Below are 17,634 nucleotides of genomic sequence, written 5' to 3'. Positions count from 1 at the left end.
TCTTCCTGCCAGTAGAAACAGTCATTCATGATTGACATCAGCTTTCATAGGAAATGTGATTCATGTGGAGAGATGGAGAGAAAAAGACAAGAAGCAGAAGGGTTTCATAGAGAATAGTTGTGTTACATTGGTAACTGATTGAATTTAGTGGGGAGTCCAGAGTGAATTTCAAGACTTTGCAATGCCCCCTGCATTATTTAAAGAGTTGCAGGAAACCTATAGGTCGCCCTTTAGATGTGACACATGGAGAAGTCTTCAATATCTGTTACAGAGACATTGACGGAATCACAGAGTATTCTGAGTTGAAGTCCCCCACAAGGATCAAGTCCAACTCCTGGCCCTGCACAGCAGCATCCCCAAAAGTCGCACCATGTGCCCGAGAGCATTGTCCAAATGCTTCTTGAACTCTTTCAGGCTTGGTGCTGTGACCACTTCCCTGGGGAGCCTGTTTCAGTGCCCAACCACCCTCTGGATGAAGAAACCTTTTCTAATATCCAACCTAAACCTCCCCTGACACAATTTCAGGCCATTCCCTTGGGTCCTGTCACTAGTCACCACAGGGAAGAGATCAGTGTCTGCCCCTCCTCTTCCCCTCATGAGGAAGTTGTAATGAGGTCTCCCCTCAGTCTCCTCCAGGCTGAACAGACCAAGTGACCTCAGTCTCTCCTTGTAAGGCTTCCCCTCAAGGCCCTTCACCATCTATGTTACACTCCTGTGGGTGCTTTCTAACAGCTTGATATCTTTTTCAAATTGTGGTACCCAGAACTGCCCCCAGCACTGGAGGTGGGGCTGCCCCAGCTCAGAGCAGAGCAGGACAATCCCCTCCCTTGCCCAGCTGGCCATGCTGTGCCTGATGCCCCCAGGACAGGGTTGGCCCTCCTGGCTGCCAGGGCACTGCTGGCTCGTGTTCAACTTGCCATGGACCAGGACCCCCAGGTCCCTTTCCATGGGGCTCCTTTCCAACCTCTCCTTCCCCAGTCTGTACATCCAGGGTTGTTCTGTCCCAGGGGCAGAATTCAGCAGTTTGACTTGTTGAATTTCATAAAGATGGGAATTGCCTATCTGATTTGTCAAAGTCTCTCTGCAGGGCCTCTCTGCCTTCAGGGGAGTTCAACAGCTTCTGTCAGTTTTGTATCATCTGTGAACAGTGTCCAGTCCTGCATCCAAGTCATTTATGAAGTGTTGAAGAGCACAGGGCCAAGGATGGGGCCCTGTGGAACCCCAGTAGTGACAGGTCACCAGTCTGATGTCACCCCATTCACTGCAGCCCTTTGTGCCTGACCCGAGAGCCATTTGTTCACCCATCACATGATGTGTTGTTTGTCCAGAAGGATCCTGTGACAGACACTTTCAAAAGGTTTGCTGAAATCCAGAAAGGTTACATCAGCTGGCTTCCCTTGGTCAACTGCATCCTTGCCATACAAGGAAATCAGGTTTGATAAGCAGGACTGTCCTCTCATGAAGCTGTGCTGGCTGTGACCAGTGGCTGTGTTGTCCTCCAGATGTTTTTCAATACATCCCAAGATAATCCTCTTTACCAGGCACAGAAATGAGATTGACTGATCTGTACTTTCTGAGGTCCTCTTTCTTGCCCTTCTTGAAAACTGGGACAACATTTTAGCCAGCTTCCAGTCAGCTAAGAGCTCTCCAGATTCCCAAGACCACTCAAAAATCATCGAGAGAGACCTTATGATGACATCAACAGCTCTTCAAGTATTCTCAGATGAATCCCATCAGACCCCATAGACTTTAGGCATCCAGCTGGAGCAGCAGTTCCCACACAACTTCAGAGTTGACTAGGAGTTTATATTCTCACAGCCATGGTCCTCCAGCTGAGGCACTGGGACTCTCCTAGCTTATCATTGGTTTTGAAGGCAGAGGTAGTTGTTTCCATTCAGAAATCAAACAGATGTAGATGTTCTAACATTTTAGACATGTTTGCTTTGCAAGTTACCAAAAAAACACTGTTTATATGAAGAATAGAAATGACAGAATTATAGAGAAAAAAATACCAAAAACATTTAGTCATTCCACATGTTACTGTTAATAATATCTTTAACAATTGTACTTGCCATAATTTTGGAATGGAAGTTAATGAATTAATTTTTCCACTAAAATTTTCTATTTTGAACAGCTTTGTCTGTGGATAAGAATTATAAATTAGGAGTATTTAAAATTCTGATAAATATTTTTGTTAGGATCATTCCAATGACCTGGAGTATGTGGGTTATTTTTAATAATGTCTGACATGTTCACATCTGCTGTAGTAAATGTAGGAAGTTTCCATATTTAGCTAATGTACAAATTATTGTGTAGGCAAAGAGAGGGAAAGTCATTACAGAGGGATTTTGTCAAAGAATCTATTAGTTCCTAATTGCATTGCTCATTTGAAACTATAAAGGTTTATAATGGTGGGTAACTTACTAAAAGGTAGCTCAATTAGGCCCATTTATTTTATCTGGTGTTCAAAATGTTTGTTTGGGTTTTGGTAACTTAGCATCCTAAACTATAGGCAGTATATTCAAATTCTTTTAAGGGTCTGATTTTTTTCATAATTGTTCATTTTGATGGTAAGTTGCTGTGTAAATTTGCCTAGAACAGCATCACTGAGATTTTATCTGACATCTTTGGTTTTACAGAGCCAAATGTTTTTTATGCTGATATGTTTTTTTGGACAGCTCAAGAGGTAGACCTTTAATTAAATACAAAATATTAATGTATTCAAAGCATTTTGTCTTTTATAAAATATGATCCCGGTCTGGCTTGGAATCCAACAGAGCAGATGGGATTTTCTGTCACTTTACTAAAGATGACTCTTTCTTTCCAAGTTAGATACAAAAGAAGGTGAAAAGCTGTAATAGAACTGCATTTTGTAGAGAAATTTACCCCTAGACAGAGGTTTGACTTTTAAGACTTGAAGTCAGGAGGGCTTTTTTATGCAAACAGAGATTCATAGGTAAGAGGTAAGTTTTTATATGATTAATGCTTTCTTGGCTCCTAGGACATTTTGGGTAATTTTTTAATAAACCTTTCTAAACATTAGTGAAGTGAAGAAATCTAGTAAGGTCTAATTTTGGTCTCTTTTGCCTGTTAACGAGGCAGATTCTTGACTAACAGCCTCCAGTCTCTCTGTTTGAATCCTTCAAAAACCTTTGCAGCCATGATTCATATGAGGTACAAGGACACCCACTTATGAGTCAGAACCAGCCAGAGAATATCCCATGGCTAAGGTTGACAGACCAGCCCCACACATCAGCACAGGGAACCTAATGAACCGAGAATCTGCTCACTGCTCCCTGAGCACAAGAGTGAAGGGTGACTTTGAGCAAATTATTACAAATGGCATGAAGGAAAATGGCGAAATCCAGATGATTAAAAACAACATAGAAGCAGAAGATGAAAGATTAAGTAGCTGTAATAGTAAAGTATGTAAGCTGGAAAATAAAAACAACAAAAATTTAAGTCTTCCCTGTTGCTTTGATGCAGTGGGGTGTGAGTGGAAAATACACGGGCCATGTGTTTTTTTGGTGTTTTTAGTTGTTCTCTCCTGCTTCCTTCCCAGTCAGTCCCGGGCCTTCATTGTCATAACTTCTCCTTCCACTTTTGCAGGTGAGAAGCAAAGATTTGGTTATGACCGGTCAGGATATGATGTGGAGGAGTCTGATGGTGGCGATGAAGATGAAAATGACAATGAGGACGACGATGAGGACAGCCAGGCTGAGTCAGTGCTATCCACAACGCCCTCGGTGACAGCCAGCCCCCAGCACCACCCCTCTCGCCACGGCCTGCAGGATGCCGCCAGCACCGACGATGACATCCGGCTTCCCGACTGCTTCACCGGGGCTCACACGGACTCCATGGATGGGCTCCCAAAAGCGCTGCTGACCAAGATGACTGTCCTTAGCACAGTGCAGTCGGTCAGCAGGACCTCCAGGTCGCCAGCAGAGTCCACTCTTCAGGAAGCACATGAGGGCAAAGTCCAAGAGAGAGTAGTGGGTCCCTGCGGTGCTGATGCAGCACTGACGGACATCGCTCCTGCATCTCCAGGTCGCCACATGTCTGTGGATTACTCTGATCCAGATACAGCCTTGGGCCACTCCTTAATATCAACTGCAGCTCTTACAAAGGTAGGAGTGTCCAAAACAAGGGAGAGTGTGGGATTTTAAGTCCTCCTTCTGAAAAGATCCCTTTGGAAATTTTTCAAAGATCAAAATGTTTGCCTTTCCCTTCATTCTTAGAATTCTTTGTGATAAGTCTTTCAGAAGAGTTAAAATTAATCCAAGCACAAATAGGTAGGACTCTAGACACAAGGATGTTGTAGGAGCATTGCTTTTCAAATTCTTTGGTTTGATTGTATTGTTCCTGAAACGTTTAATTGTAATATGGTCATTTCAGCTGATGTTTGGAGCTGGTAGATTGTGTTACAAATCAGGAGGAAATAACAAATATGTGGAATGAACATAGGGTGGTAGTTATGAAGTTTTCAGGAGAAAGTGATAGAATTCAGCAATCATTTCACTCTGAAATATGATGATACAATCACTGGTAATTCCAAAGGGAAATTATTCTAGTCCCAAAGCTCTTTGCCTTATTGCTAAAAAAAAATGGTGCAACTGTTTATCTATCCTCCAGAAATGCTTAATAGTAGAATTAGAAAGAGCACCAGATGTTCAAGGAAACTAGGAGATTGCCCTTGCACAATAACAAAAGGAGAGATGAGCACAGGACTGAGACCTGAGTTCCCAGTGCTCTCAGCTTTTCTCCAAGCTGAAAGAAGATTTTAATCAGAAAAGGATGGATTTTGCCCATGCACTTGTTAGACATGCGACTTTTCAAAGCAGTGTGCAGGAAGGTGAGGTCAGTCTGTGTGCCGGTCTGTGGGAGCATTCAGTAATTTTGGCAACTGTATTTTTTAAAACTGTGCCCACGAAATCACAGGGGGAAGTAGCAGCTGCTGAGCCTTTTTCAATTCAGGATTGGCTTTAATGGACTGTGATGGGGATGGTACAAGTCACTTTACCAGACCGACCCTAAAGATATCTTTTGGAAGTTTTGAATTCTTGCTACAGACCATGTAGGCATTTGAGCTTTTCAGAGTAATGCTCAGAAAAATGAGATACAAAATAGTTTAATTAAAGGGGTAATCAAAGCACTGCCTTCTCCATGATGAGTGCAATATTTAGAAATATTATATAGAACCATGTAATCATTTAGATTGGAAAAAATTCTTGGGATCATTGAGTCCAAGCCTAAACCTAACTGTGTGCAGTTTTTGAAAAAAAAGTAGCAGAAAATTTTCAGAAGCATAAAAAGTAAAAATTTCAATCTGTTTTAAGTACTTAGTGACTTGGTTTTTCCTTTGAAAATTTACATTACTGAATTCATTTTTTACACAGTTTAGGATAGCGAACTGTTGATATGGAGAAACAGTAAAAATTATTGCTGTATTGTTTCGTTTGACACAGGTTCATCCCTGCCTGTAGGAACTGTGAGTTCATGTGTCAAATGTAAATTGTAGTCTGACAGAGTATAAAATGAAGTGGTCTCTGATCACTTTATATGCCTGCCATAAAATGGGTAGGGTCCCAGTATTTGGAGTTTAGGTTCCATTGTTGCCAATGGATACCAGAAGGACATTTAATTGAGTTTACTCCCTCATTAAATAAAATCACTGAAGCCTCAAGTAAATATTCATGCAATTAAAAATGTTGAATGGTATTCATTTATATAGCTCTAATAATTGTCTACATTAATATATTTAAAAACAAAAAAAAAAAAATGAAGTCATGTAAGTAATACAAGGAAGTAATTCCTTTCCAGATTTTCTTTTCCTTTCCCAGACCAAAAGAAGCATCAGCCTTGTGTCTCCAGTAGTTAATCTACAGTCTTTTCCTATTGTGAAAGGCTGTGGATCCCAGTTCTTGCAATGGAGAAAAGGAGTCAACACAGCTCAGGAAAGCTGTTGTACATTCCTTCGAAAGCATCCATACCAGTTTATCAGGATCTCTTGTGAGGTGTCAGTTCTGAGAAAGATGTCGGCTTCTTTCTCACACCCATCTTCTCATTTAGACAAGTTGGTGCTGCATAGCCAGCTAATCATATTCTCCCTTTGCCAATACATTTTCTACCAGCAGATTTCAAAAGCATTTCCATCTCGTTTTGAGTTTTTTGCCTGCTCTAGAGAATTTTTGAGTGTTAGGACTGTAAAAACTAAGTAAGGTTGCACCAGTGTGTGCGTATGTGATGAATGTGCCTAAATTAAAAAAATAATTATAAGAGTGCAATTGAACTTTCAGGCTACTTGTTTTAGGAGGTTCTAGGAAAGGAGTTGCAAGCCTTGGTCAGTAACAGGCTGTAGGAGAAGAAAAGGGAGGATAGAAATAGCATTATAAATCCAGATGTGTGCACCGAATAAATCACAGTGAGCTGAGGCAGCGATGGGATGTGGGTCCTACATCTCGCTCCAGTATCCACCCATCACGTCCACCTCTGCAGGAGCTGTAGTTGTCAGCCATCTCTTGTCACTGTGTACCCTGTCTGCCACATTAGAAGCAGCTATGACAAATGTGCTGTGATGCTGCCTCTGCCTGCCGGAGGCTGTAATGCCTTCACTGTGCATCAAAACCGATGCATCAAAAATTCCAGCTTATGCTTATTTAACCTTCTTGCCTGGGGTGATTTCCACATAAAACAGTTCTCCAAAGCCTTCTTGCCACTTAAAACACATTCAAAAAATATTCAGCAATGTTTTTGAGCACTAGTGTTTGAGAGAAATTAAGCAGGGGTAATTAGGAGAGGAAAATGCAATTAGTGGGTGAGGAAGGAGGTAAAAAAAGAAAGGAAGGAAATCAGTTCATTGTTTAAGCTGAGCACTATATACTATGAACCATTTTGTTGTTCTGTCTTAAAGGGGGGCCTGGGAAGCAGTCCCAGCTCCCTTGTGTTTTCATGTCACTGAAGGGCAGCGGTGGCTGCAACATTAACACGCCTGTGTTGTTCTCTCCCAGAGCACGCCCTCCATCAGCTCCCCGTCCTCGCCAGCAGACCACAGCATGCCGACCACGGTGCCGTCACCCTACACGGAAATCCCGGAGGAGAAGCCGGCTGCCGAGCCAAGAGCTCCCCAGACTCACCTCTTCAGCCACCTGCCCCTGCACTCGCAGCAGCAAGCCAAGGCTCCCTACGGCATGGTGCCGGTCGGGGGCATCCAGGTGGTCCCTGCCGGCCTGGCCACCTACTCCACCTTTGTTCCCATCCAGGCGGGGCCAGTGCAGCTCACTATCCCAGCTGTGAGTGTGATTCACAGAACTACCAGCGCCCTTGGCGAGACGGGCGGCACGGCCACCGGCACCACCACGAATCCCGTGGGAGTCGCCGAGGTGAACAGCGTGGTGCCGTGCATTCCCATCGGCCAGGTGAGCGTGCCGGGCATTCAGGGGCTTGGCACGCCCAACCTGCAGCCTCTGCCGCCGCTGGGCATGGAGACAGTGAACATCCTGGGCCTGGCAAACACCAACATCGCCCCGCAGATGCGCCCTCCGGGAATTACCCTCAACGCCGTGGGCCTCCAGGTGCTGACGGCCGGCGCGGCCCCGCAGGGCACCCCCAGCCCGCAGGGACACCTTCCCGGCCTGCAGATCCTGAACATCGCCCTGCCGACCCTCATCCCCTCCGTCAGCCCCGCCAGCGCCGACGGCCACGGAGCCTCCGAGGCACCCACCGCAGGCTCCAAAGCCGGCGAGGTCCACCTGGAGCCAGCTCCTGTTGGCTTCCCTGTGGCCGAGGCTGGCCTGACCGGCAGGGATGCTTCTCCTCAGGCAGTGGCTGGCGGCCAGCGGTACGGTGGGAAGAGCCATCCCGAGCCCACCCCGCTGACCAACCCCGTTGGTCCTGGGAAAGCTGATCCTGAAAAGACTGACCTCACGAACCCCAGCAAGCCAAAGCGTGACCTCCCTGCCCTCCAGGTGAAGAGGGCTGCCCCGGCAGAGCCCCGCTCCAAGGTGAATCCCAACACGTTAACCAAGTCCCCAGTCCACCGAACTGTCACCCCGGACAGACAGGTACCCAGGCCAGCCGCCCCGCCCCAGCGGCAAAACACGGTGCAGTTTAGCGATGGCAGCAGTGACGATGAGGATAGACTTGTAATAGCAACCTAGTTTTTGTTTTTCGTTGTGTTTTTATTTTTAGGGTTTTTTGGGTTTTTTTAATAACACTTGCAGGTTTCTTTGCAAACCTTCCTTTCCTTAAAGCACATTTTTCTGACACAAACCCATTACTAATCTTCGTGCAATCATGAACTCTTGACCAATAATTGTTGTTTCTTGTCAGCTCCAGCCATTTTTGTACATGTTGTATAGACAATTGTGCCTTTTTGGAGTTTTATGTTTAGAAACCTGTACAGATTGTTGAATATATATATATAAATATATATATATAAAATATGTATATTAAAACCAGGTAGTTGCTTGTGTTTAGTAAGTAAACATCCTATGTCAGATAAATAAAGGATTAAATTATATGTTGCACTGTTAAATGTAAATTTTTATGGCTGTGGGACAAAGTTTCTGTGTACAGATCTAGTATGTAAAACTCCATATTTATTGTATCCATATTAGTCTTGGAAAAGGGTCTGTCCATCTTTCTTGTGTAAGACGGTAGCTTTACACTTCAAAGAGAAATACAGTATCTGTGTTACAAAATATTACAGTAAAATTTTGTTTACTGACTTTACCATTGCTTATGTTGTGCCTTTTTGATGCAGTCCTGTAGCTAGAGAGGCGCTTGACTCGTTCCTCTAAGTGCCCTTCCAGCTGATTCAGCTTGAAAGGATCTGGTGGTCGTAAAAGCCCCTGTGGTTTCACCTGCCATGGGAGAGAGAGTAACTCATCAGGCTTTACTTGAGTAAAATCTTCCATTTCAAAGCATCTGGCAATTGCAGAATGGGGAGGGAGTCCTTCAGCTTTCTGCAGAGCAAGCATCCATCCAACTCGTGGTTTTTTCCTAACTAAAATTTGAAGACTTGCCTGAGGGAAAATGGCAAAAGAGTCAAGATGAAATACTTTTTATTTGTAATCTTGAACTATAAAACCACTTTTTACTGACATTAAAATGTTGTTACACAAGAAAGGAATAATTCTTTGTGTGTTAATTGCAAAATCCACTATCCACTTGGTGAAAATGCCACTGCCATAATGGGGATTTGGCATTACTGATTACCATCAACCTCTTATGAGACTGTGTTTCAGGAGATCTTCATTTACAGGTAGACAAAGCCATTTTCTCCCTAAATGCAACTTTGTCTTATTCATGCAGAAAAAGAAGAAGGGACTAGAGGTTTTACACATACAGTTAAAGTGCCATTTTAACAACAAACCTGTCATACTGGGCATACAAAACATGGATGGATCCCGGAAAATTAAATTTAACACTCCTCTTTTTGCACGTAGTGAAAACAATGTAAAATTATCACTGAATTGTTGAGGCCTTCCAACAATGGCAGGAGATACGTCTGACAGGGCTACATATTCCTAGAAATTTCAAATTAACTTGGGATTCATGCTGTAATTTTTAAGTAGAGTTGGTTTCCTGCCGTGTCCTTTTATCACATTGTTACAGAAGTTTTTATAACCCCTTTAATAGCCAAATTCCAGTAGGAAACTGGAAGGTGTAAATTAAAAACATGATCACCTTTATGGAATTAACAAGGATGAGCACATATAAAACAACTGGAAGAAATGGATGGGAAGCAAATCTGGAAAATAAAAAGGGAGTGAACTTGAATGTGAGCTGGGCTGCATTGTTCACAGATTAACTCCTGTATCCGTCTCAAGTAACTCATACCTTGCACTGCTCATATGCAAAAGCAGCACTATCCTAGATCCATTTTTAACTTTACCCTGGCTTTTGTACAGTACTCACATTGTACTCATTACATTATTCCATTACGGCGTGTTGTAAAACTGTAGGCGATGTTGAATGAGCTTTATTAACTTCCAGAAAGAGCACTTCAGTACCAGAAATCCATTTCTATTACTCGTGATTATCAGGCAATTGTACTAATCTAGCAATTAGAAACACACACACACTAGAAAGGGGAAATTACTCCTGTCTCTGACATGAATGTGCAGAGCCTCACTGAGGGCCCAAGCACCTGAGCCACCAAGCACTCTCAACTCACATTGAGCTTAATGAGAGTTAAGAGTCCTCGGGGAGGGCTCCCCGCAGCGCTGGACTTCAAATTTTTGAGTGTCTTACGTGCAACCCCCGTGTGAAGTGTCACTGTGCATTTGTGTGTTCTTTTTATAAGTGTAGTAGTGGTGTCAACATGTCTTGTATCATTATCATTTATACCTATGTGAACTTACCCCAACCAGCCAAAGCTAAAACCAAAACATTGCTGTGTTACACATGCTTTGAGACCCTGAAGCTTTTTCAGGTACAATCAGGTGACAGTTTGCAGTTGATGAACTCAAGAAATTTTGCATTAGTTTTAGCTCCTTTGAAATGGACACCTACCAGCAAACTAGAACGATGATAATTAATTTGATCTTATTTGTTGGAAGCATGACCAAAATAGGATTACAGAATCATATAGCTTTACAGCAAAGTAAAACTATCTCCAAAATTTTGAATGTCATCACAACTTTTTACCAATTCCCTCAGTTTTATAATGTAGCAGTGGGTAAGAAATTGCTGTTGCACATGCCCCTAAGTCCTGATTTTACTAAACTCCAGAGATTTACTGTATACACATCTTCAATATTTACTTGATGAGCAATTTGTGATTCGCTCATATTCTGCTCAGGGTTAATTCCAGGAAGTTTCCAATTTAACAGATAATTCAGCTGGGTGAATTGGGTGATCTACATCTGTCTTTTTTATTCTAGGTATTTTGAAGACATCAAGGGCAAGAGATGGAAGCATATCTTGAAGAGTAAGAATGACATGACAACAGATATGTCATAAAGAGGAATGTTAAGACGTGTTATTTGGTAAGTTCATATCAGGACAACATGGAGAAAGGACCAAGAGAGTGAGCACTGATTCAGCCATGAGGCCAAGAAGATGAGAGTTGCATCTGGGGAAGTAAAGCTGCAGGTCAAGAGATCTGAGGACTAATACTGGATCATCACTTACCCAGACAAAGCAGTTAAGCCACCTTTGAATCAGGAGCTCTACTATTAGCAGATATATTTAATGTTCACATCAAGGTTGGAGGAAATCACAGTTTTCTAGAAGACTGTGGTCCTGAATATTACACTGTTTCCCTTCCCTATAGGATGTTTCCAAATGAATATTCCTTGAGTTGCCTCTACAGTTTGTGCAACAAGAGGAAGAAACAAACTAGGAGTTTGGCCAGAGCTGAGAGAAGGTTAAACTCTGTATTTCTCCTCTGTTAGTGCCTGTAACCAACATCTATAAATACGTCAGCACACACGGGTGTCCTACACGAGCACAAGCCTGTGACTTCTGCGTTAGCAATTACATTTTCATTCTGAATTAATTCCTTTTCTTTTAAATTGCATTGTATCTTTTATTGTCTTGTCCAGAGTCATCAGCGATGGGGAAATCACAAACCCCTTGCCACAAGGATCCTTCTGTTCAAAGCAGTAGCAGACATCTCAGAGACATGCCAGATTAGGCTGCTCTTCAGATGGTGTGAATTATCACAGCTGAGTTGGAGTAAATAACACTGGGCTGTTTACTCAGGGATCAGTTTTTAACAACTCTGTCAGACACCCTCTGGCAAATCCAGCACAGCTGTTTAAACATTAAAGGCCAGAACAAGTGTTGATCCTCAGTGTACCCAGGCACACTCTGGCATCTTCTCACAACCTATTTCATCAGGAGGGTGCAAGCAGGTGCCAGCTAAAGGCTGGGTACAAATACAGCTAGAGTACAGACATGGCACAGTCAGCTTCCGTGGGATCCGTGCAGATGCTTCCCTGTGATCTGCCAAAAGCCCTCACTAGAAAAACAATCAGTGGCCAGTGGCGTGTGGCTCTTTCAATTTAGATCTGACTTGGTATCTCATTGCAATACATGATGTTGGTTGGTGATGTGGGTCCCTGATTTTGGAGGCAGCATGTGCATACAATAACAATAATAATGGGTTTGGAACATGAACTCTATTAAATGTGTCTCTATTTCCTGTTGGGGCTTTAATAAGCTACAGCGTGGCCTATCTATCACTTCTTAGGTCAAGAACTAAACCAGAGTTCACTAAAACATGTTAAATCTACCTGGCCTCAGATCTCTTGACCTGTAGCATTACATCCCCAGATGCAACTCCCAGCTTCTGGACCACAGCTGAAATAAAGTAAACTTTGTAGGTTCAGGGATGCTCTGCCCTGCTTTGGTTGCTGCTGCTGTACACACCTTTGTCCCTTTCTTTCTCAAGTAATTGACTGAGGTTCAGGTTGCTGTAAATTATGCCCTGAAGCTAGAGCAGCCCACAGTTGGTCCGTATCAGGCAGTCCACTGCCAGAAAGTCTGATACCAGTGTATTGCATGCAAATTCAAGTGCCCATCATGTGTATTTCATCTCAGACAACCTACTAGGCTGAACACAATATGGCCCACCTCAAAGCCAGAGATGCACCATGAAACAGACATAGCATGCCTTCCACTTAGCAAACATTCTGTATGGTTTCTTAACAGATTTATCTTGCCTTGAGTTTACTGACATGTGGTTAAACAATATAAAATTAATTTGTCACTATATAACTTACTCCAGAAGTCCTTATTTTTTGCAAGATAATCCACACTAAGCTTTTATAAACACTGCAGTTTAAACCTGTAAACTGCCCTTCAAACGTGTGTTTAACATTAGGACAGTTTAATCAAAACAAAATAAAAAAATCTGCAGTTTTAGCATGAGTGACTTGCCAAGAGCCATGGAAACCAAACAATCCACAAGTGAGAGTGTTCACTCAGGATACCTTCAGCTGACTTATCTGATGGGCCATTGCTTCAGTTGCTTTGGAAAGATCCTCTGAGACCAGTAAGACCATCTCATAGCAGGGAATCCTTCTCTTGCTTTCCTGGTTTTCCATGGGAGCAGAAAGTGTCACCCATCTTAAGTGACTTCTGGCTAGTCACTAATTGTGAATGTTACATTATGAATGACTAAAAAAAACATGGCTAGAATTGTCTTAGGGAAATTTCTGTTCCCTGTAAGAAGTCTCAGCACCTACAGATGGTGTTTTTAAATTATACTTAAAATACCAAAGACTTAACACCATTTCTGGCTTATATCTTTGAGGATAAGACCCCTGTCTTAGTTCTAGATACTGGACTGCTGATTCTGTTACTGACTTAGGATGAAAACAAGCTATTATAAAGTACTTCAAGTTGATTGTTAGGTTATTTCATATGGAATGTTCAAGGGTGGATGAGCATACAGCAACAAGGGTGTAACAGCCTGTAATTCATTGATTTGATGTTCATGTTTCATTCCAGGAATGTTAAAAAAAAAAAAAAAAAAAAAAAAAGGCGTTGTTGCCATTTATGTTTGTCTGTACATTTCTCCTCTTTATCAGTATAAAGACAGAATACTCAAAATGTTAGGAGGTGACTGGTGATTTTCAGATATTCCATGAGATCTAAGGAAACCATGCTAGCTGAAAGATGGCAAGACTTTACATTCCTATGGGTCAGTCATGGAAACAAAACTTAGAGTTCTAAGATGAGTCAATTAGCTAGGCATGCTTAGTTTTCTTTAGTAATTGTAGGCTTGTTTTCCCCAATAAGGTCAAATGTTAAGGCTTGTTTGGTTTTTGTGGCTGTGCTCTTTAGTGTATTTGAAATCCATTACCATGCATGAGGCATTTGTGCTGGAAATGGGCCAGCTGAAGCCTGTTTGTAAAGTCAAATGCCCCTAGCATTTCCTCTTTTTGTTGAGTTTAGGCAGTTACAACATCCCTTTGGGCTTCAGAAGTTCCATTTGCAGGTCATTCAGGTCTAAGGTGTTTTGGTGTTGGTACCTAAATACATTAAGGTTGGATTCCACCTCCTGAGAAAGAGAGCATGTGACACATGTGACAGTTCCATAAGCTCTCCATTAAAATCACTGACCACTAAGAGCTGTTTGCCACCCCATCATCTTCCTGCTCTAGATCCAGGTATGGAAGTGAGTTTAGAGCCCACCTTTTGGCACAGGACTCATCCCCATTGCAGCCCCACTTTCATGAGGGGCTTTTCACAGGGTGCCTGTGGAAGGCAAGAGGGATCCCTGGATGTGAACACACAGTGAGGGACATAGCACAGAGGGAGCATCACCGAGATCATCCACCCACCTCCCAGGAGCACAAGGACAAGGTGCACCAGTAGGAATTTTGCTCAGTGCTGGGCCTCATGCAGGAGCAGATTTTGAAAAAGAAGTTTGTCATCATTGCAGGGGGGTTGGAATAGGTGACCTTTAAAAGGTCCCTTCCAACTCCAACATGACTCTATGAACAGGACCAACCCAGACCTGAAGCACCTGAGTGGAAAGCCATCATCTTGAGACTTAACCCTTCCCATCCCTTATGATCAAGGCAAATCAAGTCAAAATGAAGGATTAAAAGGAATCTTTTGACAGAAATTTTTTACTAATCAGAAGGAACTTTAACAAGAAGCCAAAATTCCTTGTTTGAATAGAAAATTACTACATCTCCTAATTCCACTAATGCTCAAACATATCCCAGCCTGAGCAGCTGCCCTTCTGGCACCCAGCTGTCCTGCACAGGATCTAACAAGGTAGTATCCTTCAGGAACACTACATCCAGAGTGATCATACCTTTCATACAACCCAGTCACAAGGGCTTCATCCTGAGCACGTGAGCATGAGGAGGAGGAGATGGTGCTGCCCATTTCTTCTGCACTCAGCTACCGACACCGCAGTGGTGGCAGTCTCTGCCACCAAGAGGTGACAGGGAAGATGCAGTCAGGGACTACACAGCAAGGGAGGTGATGTCCCTCAGGTCCCTGGGTGAAAGGGCACCTCCATTAGTTACACCTCCTTCCCAGGAGGCTGCTCCAAGCTCCTGTGCTCTGGCCAGGCCAGCTGCAGGCACCTGCTGGCAGAAACGAGGCCAGGAGAAAGAGGGAAAGATAAACCAAGCTGCAAGACAGAGCAAGCCAGGGAGAGCCTGGCATTGTAACCAGGCTGTTGGGATGTTTGGGCACAGGAAGGCAGCTCTTGTATTTCAGACCTGTTACCCAGTGTTAGGTGTGTCCCTGGTTTGCAAAAACAGTCTAGGTGCCAGAACAGAAGCAAATAGTGCCTCTTTGCAAAACAGAAGTCATGTTTTCATCTGGACACAAGACCGTTTTGCTCCACCAAAAAATCAAGTGGGTGGTTCAGAAACTATTTTTGACACTTTGAGGTTTAAATTGTGTTTCTTTTTGTTTATTCCCATACCTGTAATGACCTGTGCCACTTTTCTTATTTACAGTGTTTCAGAGCAAGAGCTCACACAGCTAATGCTGATTAATTCTGCTGGACTGGACAACTAGCTCCCCTGTGGATATCCTGTTTCCCTGTGAATCATCACTCCTTCTTGAGACATCCTCCAACTCAGATCAAAGTTCCCGAATGTATTAGATATGAAGACATCAGACAGCTCGAACAGATTAGAAAAGACGTACACAAAGAAATGTGTCCCAGCTTCTCCCTCCTGTCCTGCTGAAAACTGGCACAGTGAACACAATCCTAAGCACTTGTCATAAAAAGTAGAAAGACAAAACGAAGAAAAACTGAGAGAGACTTTAGGAAGATAGTTTACCCAGAGACTTCTGCAAATTGCCCTTTCTAGGTATTTGCACTTTCGTACTTACTTAGTTCTCCCTTGCAGTTGGGAACTTCTCAGGCTAGATCCTCATCTGATGGAAAATGACATTCATGAGCTTCAGCAATTCCTGCACCAATTGCATCAGCAGAGGACTTGGGACTATCCCTTTAAGCACTGAGCCTTGCCTACAAACACAAAAATTAAAGGAACATGAACACCTATGGTCTGGTTTTTTTCAATTTTATGTAGTCTGCTGTGTCCCCAGTGGTTTTACTCAATTTTCTATATGGCTACATGAACAACTGAAAGGGTCTTGTATTAGTGAAATGCCAAAACCTGAGGTCATGAGGTCAAACTAGATTATCTTAATAGTCCCTTCTCCTCTTGCAATTTTCACGCACAGGTTTTATCTGATAAAGGAGTTAAAGTCTTTATTTCAGCAGTGTTTGATCTAGAAGATTACGCAAATAATTAGTCTTTTAAGCTTCTGTGCTTTTTTTAAAATAGAATTTTAAACTCTCCTTTTAATGGATGCCTTTTAATCCTAATGTTTAAGTGTAAGAGCCATGCTTGATCTAAGACGACAGAATGCATTGTGTTTTTTTCAACAAGCTCTTCCTCCAATCAGTGGAAAGAGCTGACTGAGGGACCCGAGGACAGTCTCTTGCTGTCATTAAGCTCGTATCAAAGGAAGATAGGATGTGCTGCTCTTACATCTTTGAGTGGACTGTGCCAGGCTTTTATTTAGTCTCAGACTTCTAGCTCTCCTTGTATCTTTCTGCACTTGGAGGGGAAAAAAACCCTTTTAACCATATGCTCTGTGAATACTCACTTGAAGGCAGTGGAGGAAAGAATACCCAACAGGAATACACTCTGCAAACAACTCAGCAAAATCATCAGAGCTGCATATTCTTAATCGATGAGGTCTTGGAAAATAAAGGGTGGTGGTTTTTATCCAGACTGTAGTTTGTCCAAGTTCCTGGGTGGGGTTCAGCTGTTTATGTTTTCTTTGAGGAAAAATGTCCTCAAGGTCTGGTGCTGAGTTGTTCTTTGCCTCCAAAAAAAAAAAAAACCCAGTGTGGGAGTATTGGCATATGGCAGGATTGTGGAGAGGCATGTGAAATGAGCCTGGAGTTTTGCCCCTTGATGCAGCTCAGGCAGCCATCAGGGCTACTGCAACCACCCAGAGGAGGTGGGACTGGGTTTGAAGAAATGAGGGCCAAATGACATGAAAAATATTAACCTTCTGCATAGAGACAGAAACCTCACTGCCCATTCCTGAGGAGAAATTGATAATCTTTTTATTTTCAGTATCAGTGGAATTTGTCTTGTTTTTGTGACCTTCCCCCTTTAATTGGACCCATGTATGCAATACACATATACTTAGAAATGCACTGGACATAGTGATGGATAACATCCTTTTCCAACATTTGAAAGAGGAGGGAGGCAATTGTTGGTATGTCCAATCTGGAAAGCAGTAGGAATACCACAGCATATGGCTGAAACTTTGCTAAGCATGTAGGACATTAAACCAGATCCTTCACCTCCCCCAGATTCCTCCCTGCCAGTTCATCTGGGGCAATGATGAGGGAGCTGGGGACTGCTGGCTTTTTACCCAGGGCTGTCTTGTTCCTCAGACTCTTACCTCCTCCTCCTCCTGGGGACCATTTACTGAGCACACCTTGTGTTCTGTGTGTGCACAGTAACAATTTCGTCAGGCCCATCAAATCATACAGTGCCTTGGGTTGGAAGGGACCTTAAAGATCATTTCATTCCAACCCCCCCCTGCCATGTGCTCCCTGATCAGACAGTAAAGCTGTCAGAATAATGATGATTCCAAACCATCACTTCCCAGGGGGGA

General features: G+C 43.0%; 1 protein-coding gene across 7 annotated transcripts in view; it reads left to right on the top strand.

The window, feature by feature from the left end:
• HIVEP1 (HIVEP zinc finger 1) overlaps positions 1 to 16,727 on the top strand; it is a 128,330-nt gene extending 111,603 nt beyond the window's left edge. For 6 of the 7 annotated variants that reach the window (XM_014878605.2, XM_014878614.2, XM_088169489.1 and 3 more), the window contains 2 exons: positions 3,610 to 4,127; positions 7,008 to 8,730. In XM_014878605.2, the coding sequence (XP_014734091.2) occupies positions 3,610 to 4,127; positions 7,008 to 8,156 (1,667 nt within the window). In that variant the 3' untranslated portion in view covers positions 8,157 to 8,730. Of the gene's footprint in view, positions 1 to 3,609; positions 4,128 to 7,007; positions 8,731 to 10,886; positions 10,992 to 15,437 lie in introns of those variants that run through there. The other variant, XR_015805243.1, reaches the window with a different exon arrangement.
• Positions 16,728 to 17,634: the final 907 nt, after the last annotated feature.

Source organism: Sturnus vulgaris, chromosome 1 (assembly GCF_052056855.1).
Source record: "Sturnus vulgaris isolate bStuVul1 chromosome 1, bStuVul1.hap1, whole genome shotgun sequence".
In the NCBI taxonomy this organism is placed as follows: domain Eukaryota; kingdom Metazoa; phylum Chordata; class Aves; order Passeriformes; family Sturnidae; genus Sturnus; species Sturnus vulgaris.
The sequence above is the reverse complement of the archived record's forward strand: the minus strand, read 5'-3'. Positions and strand labels throughout refer to the sequence as shown.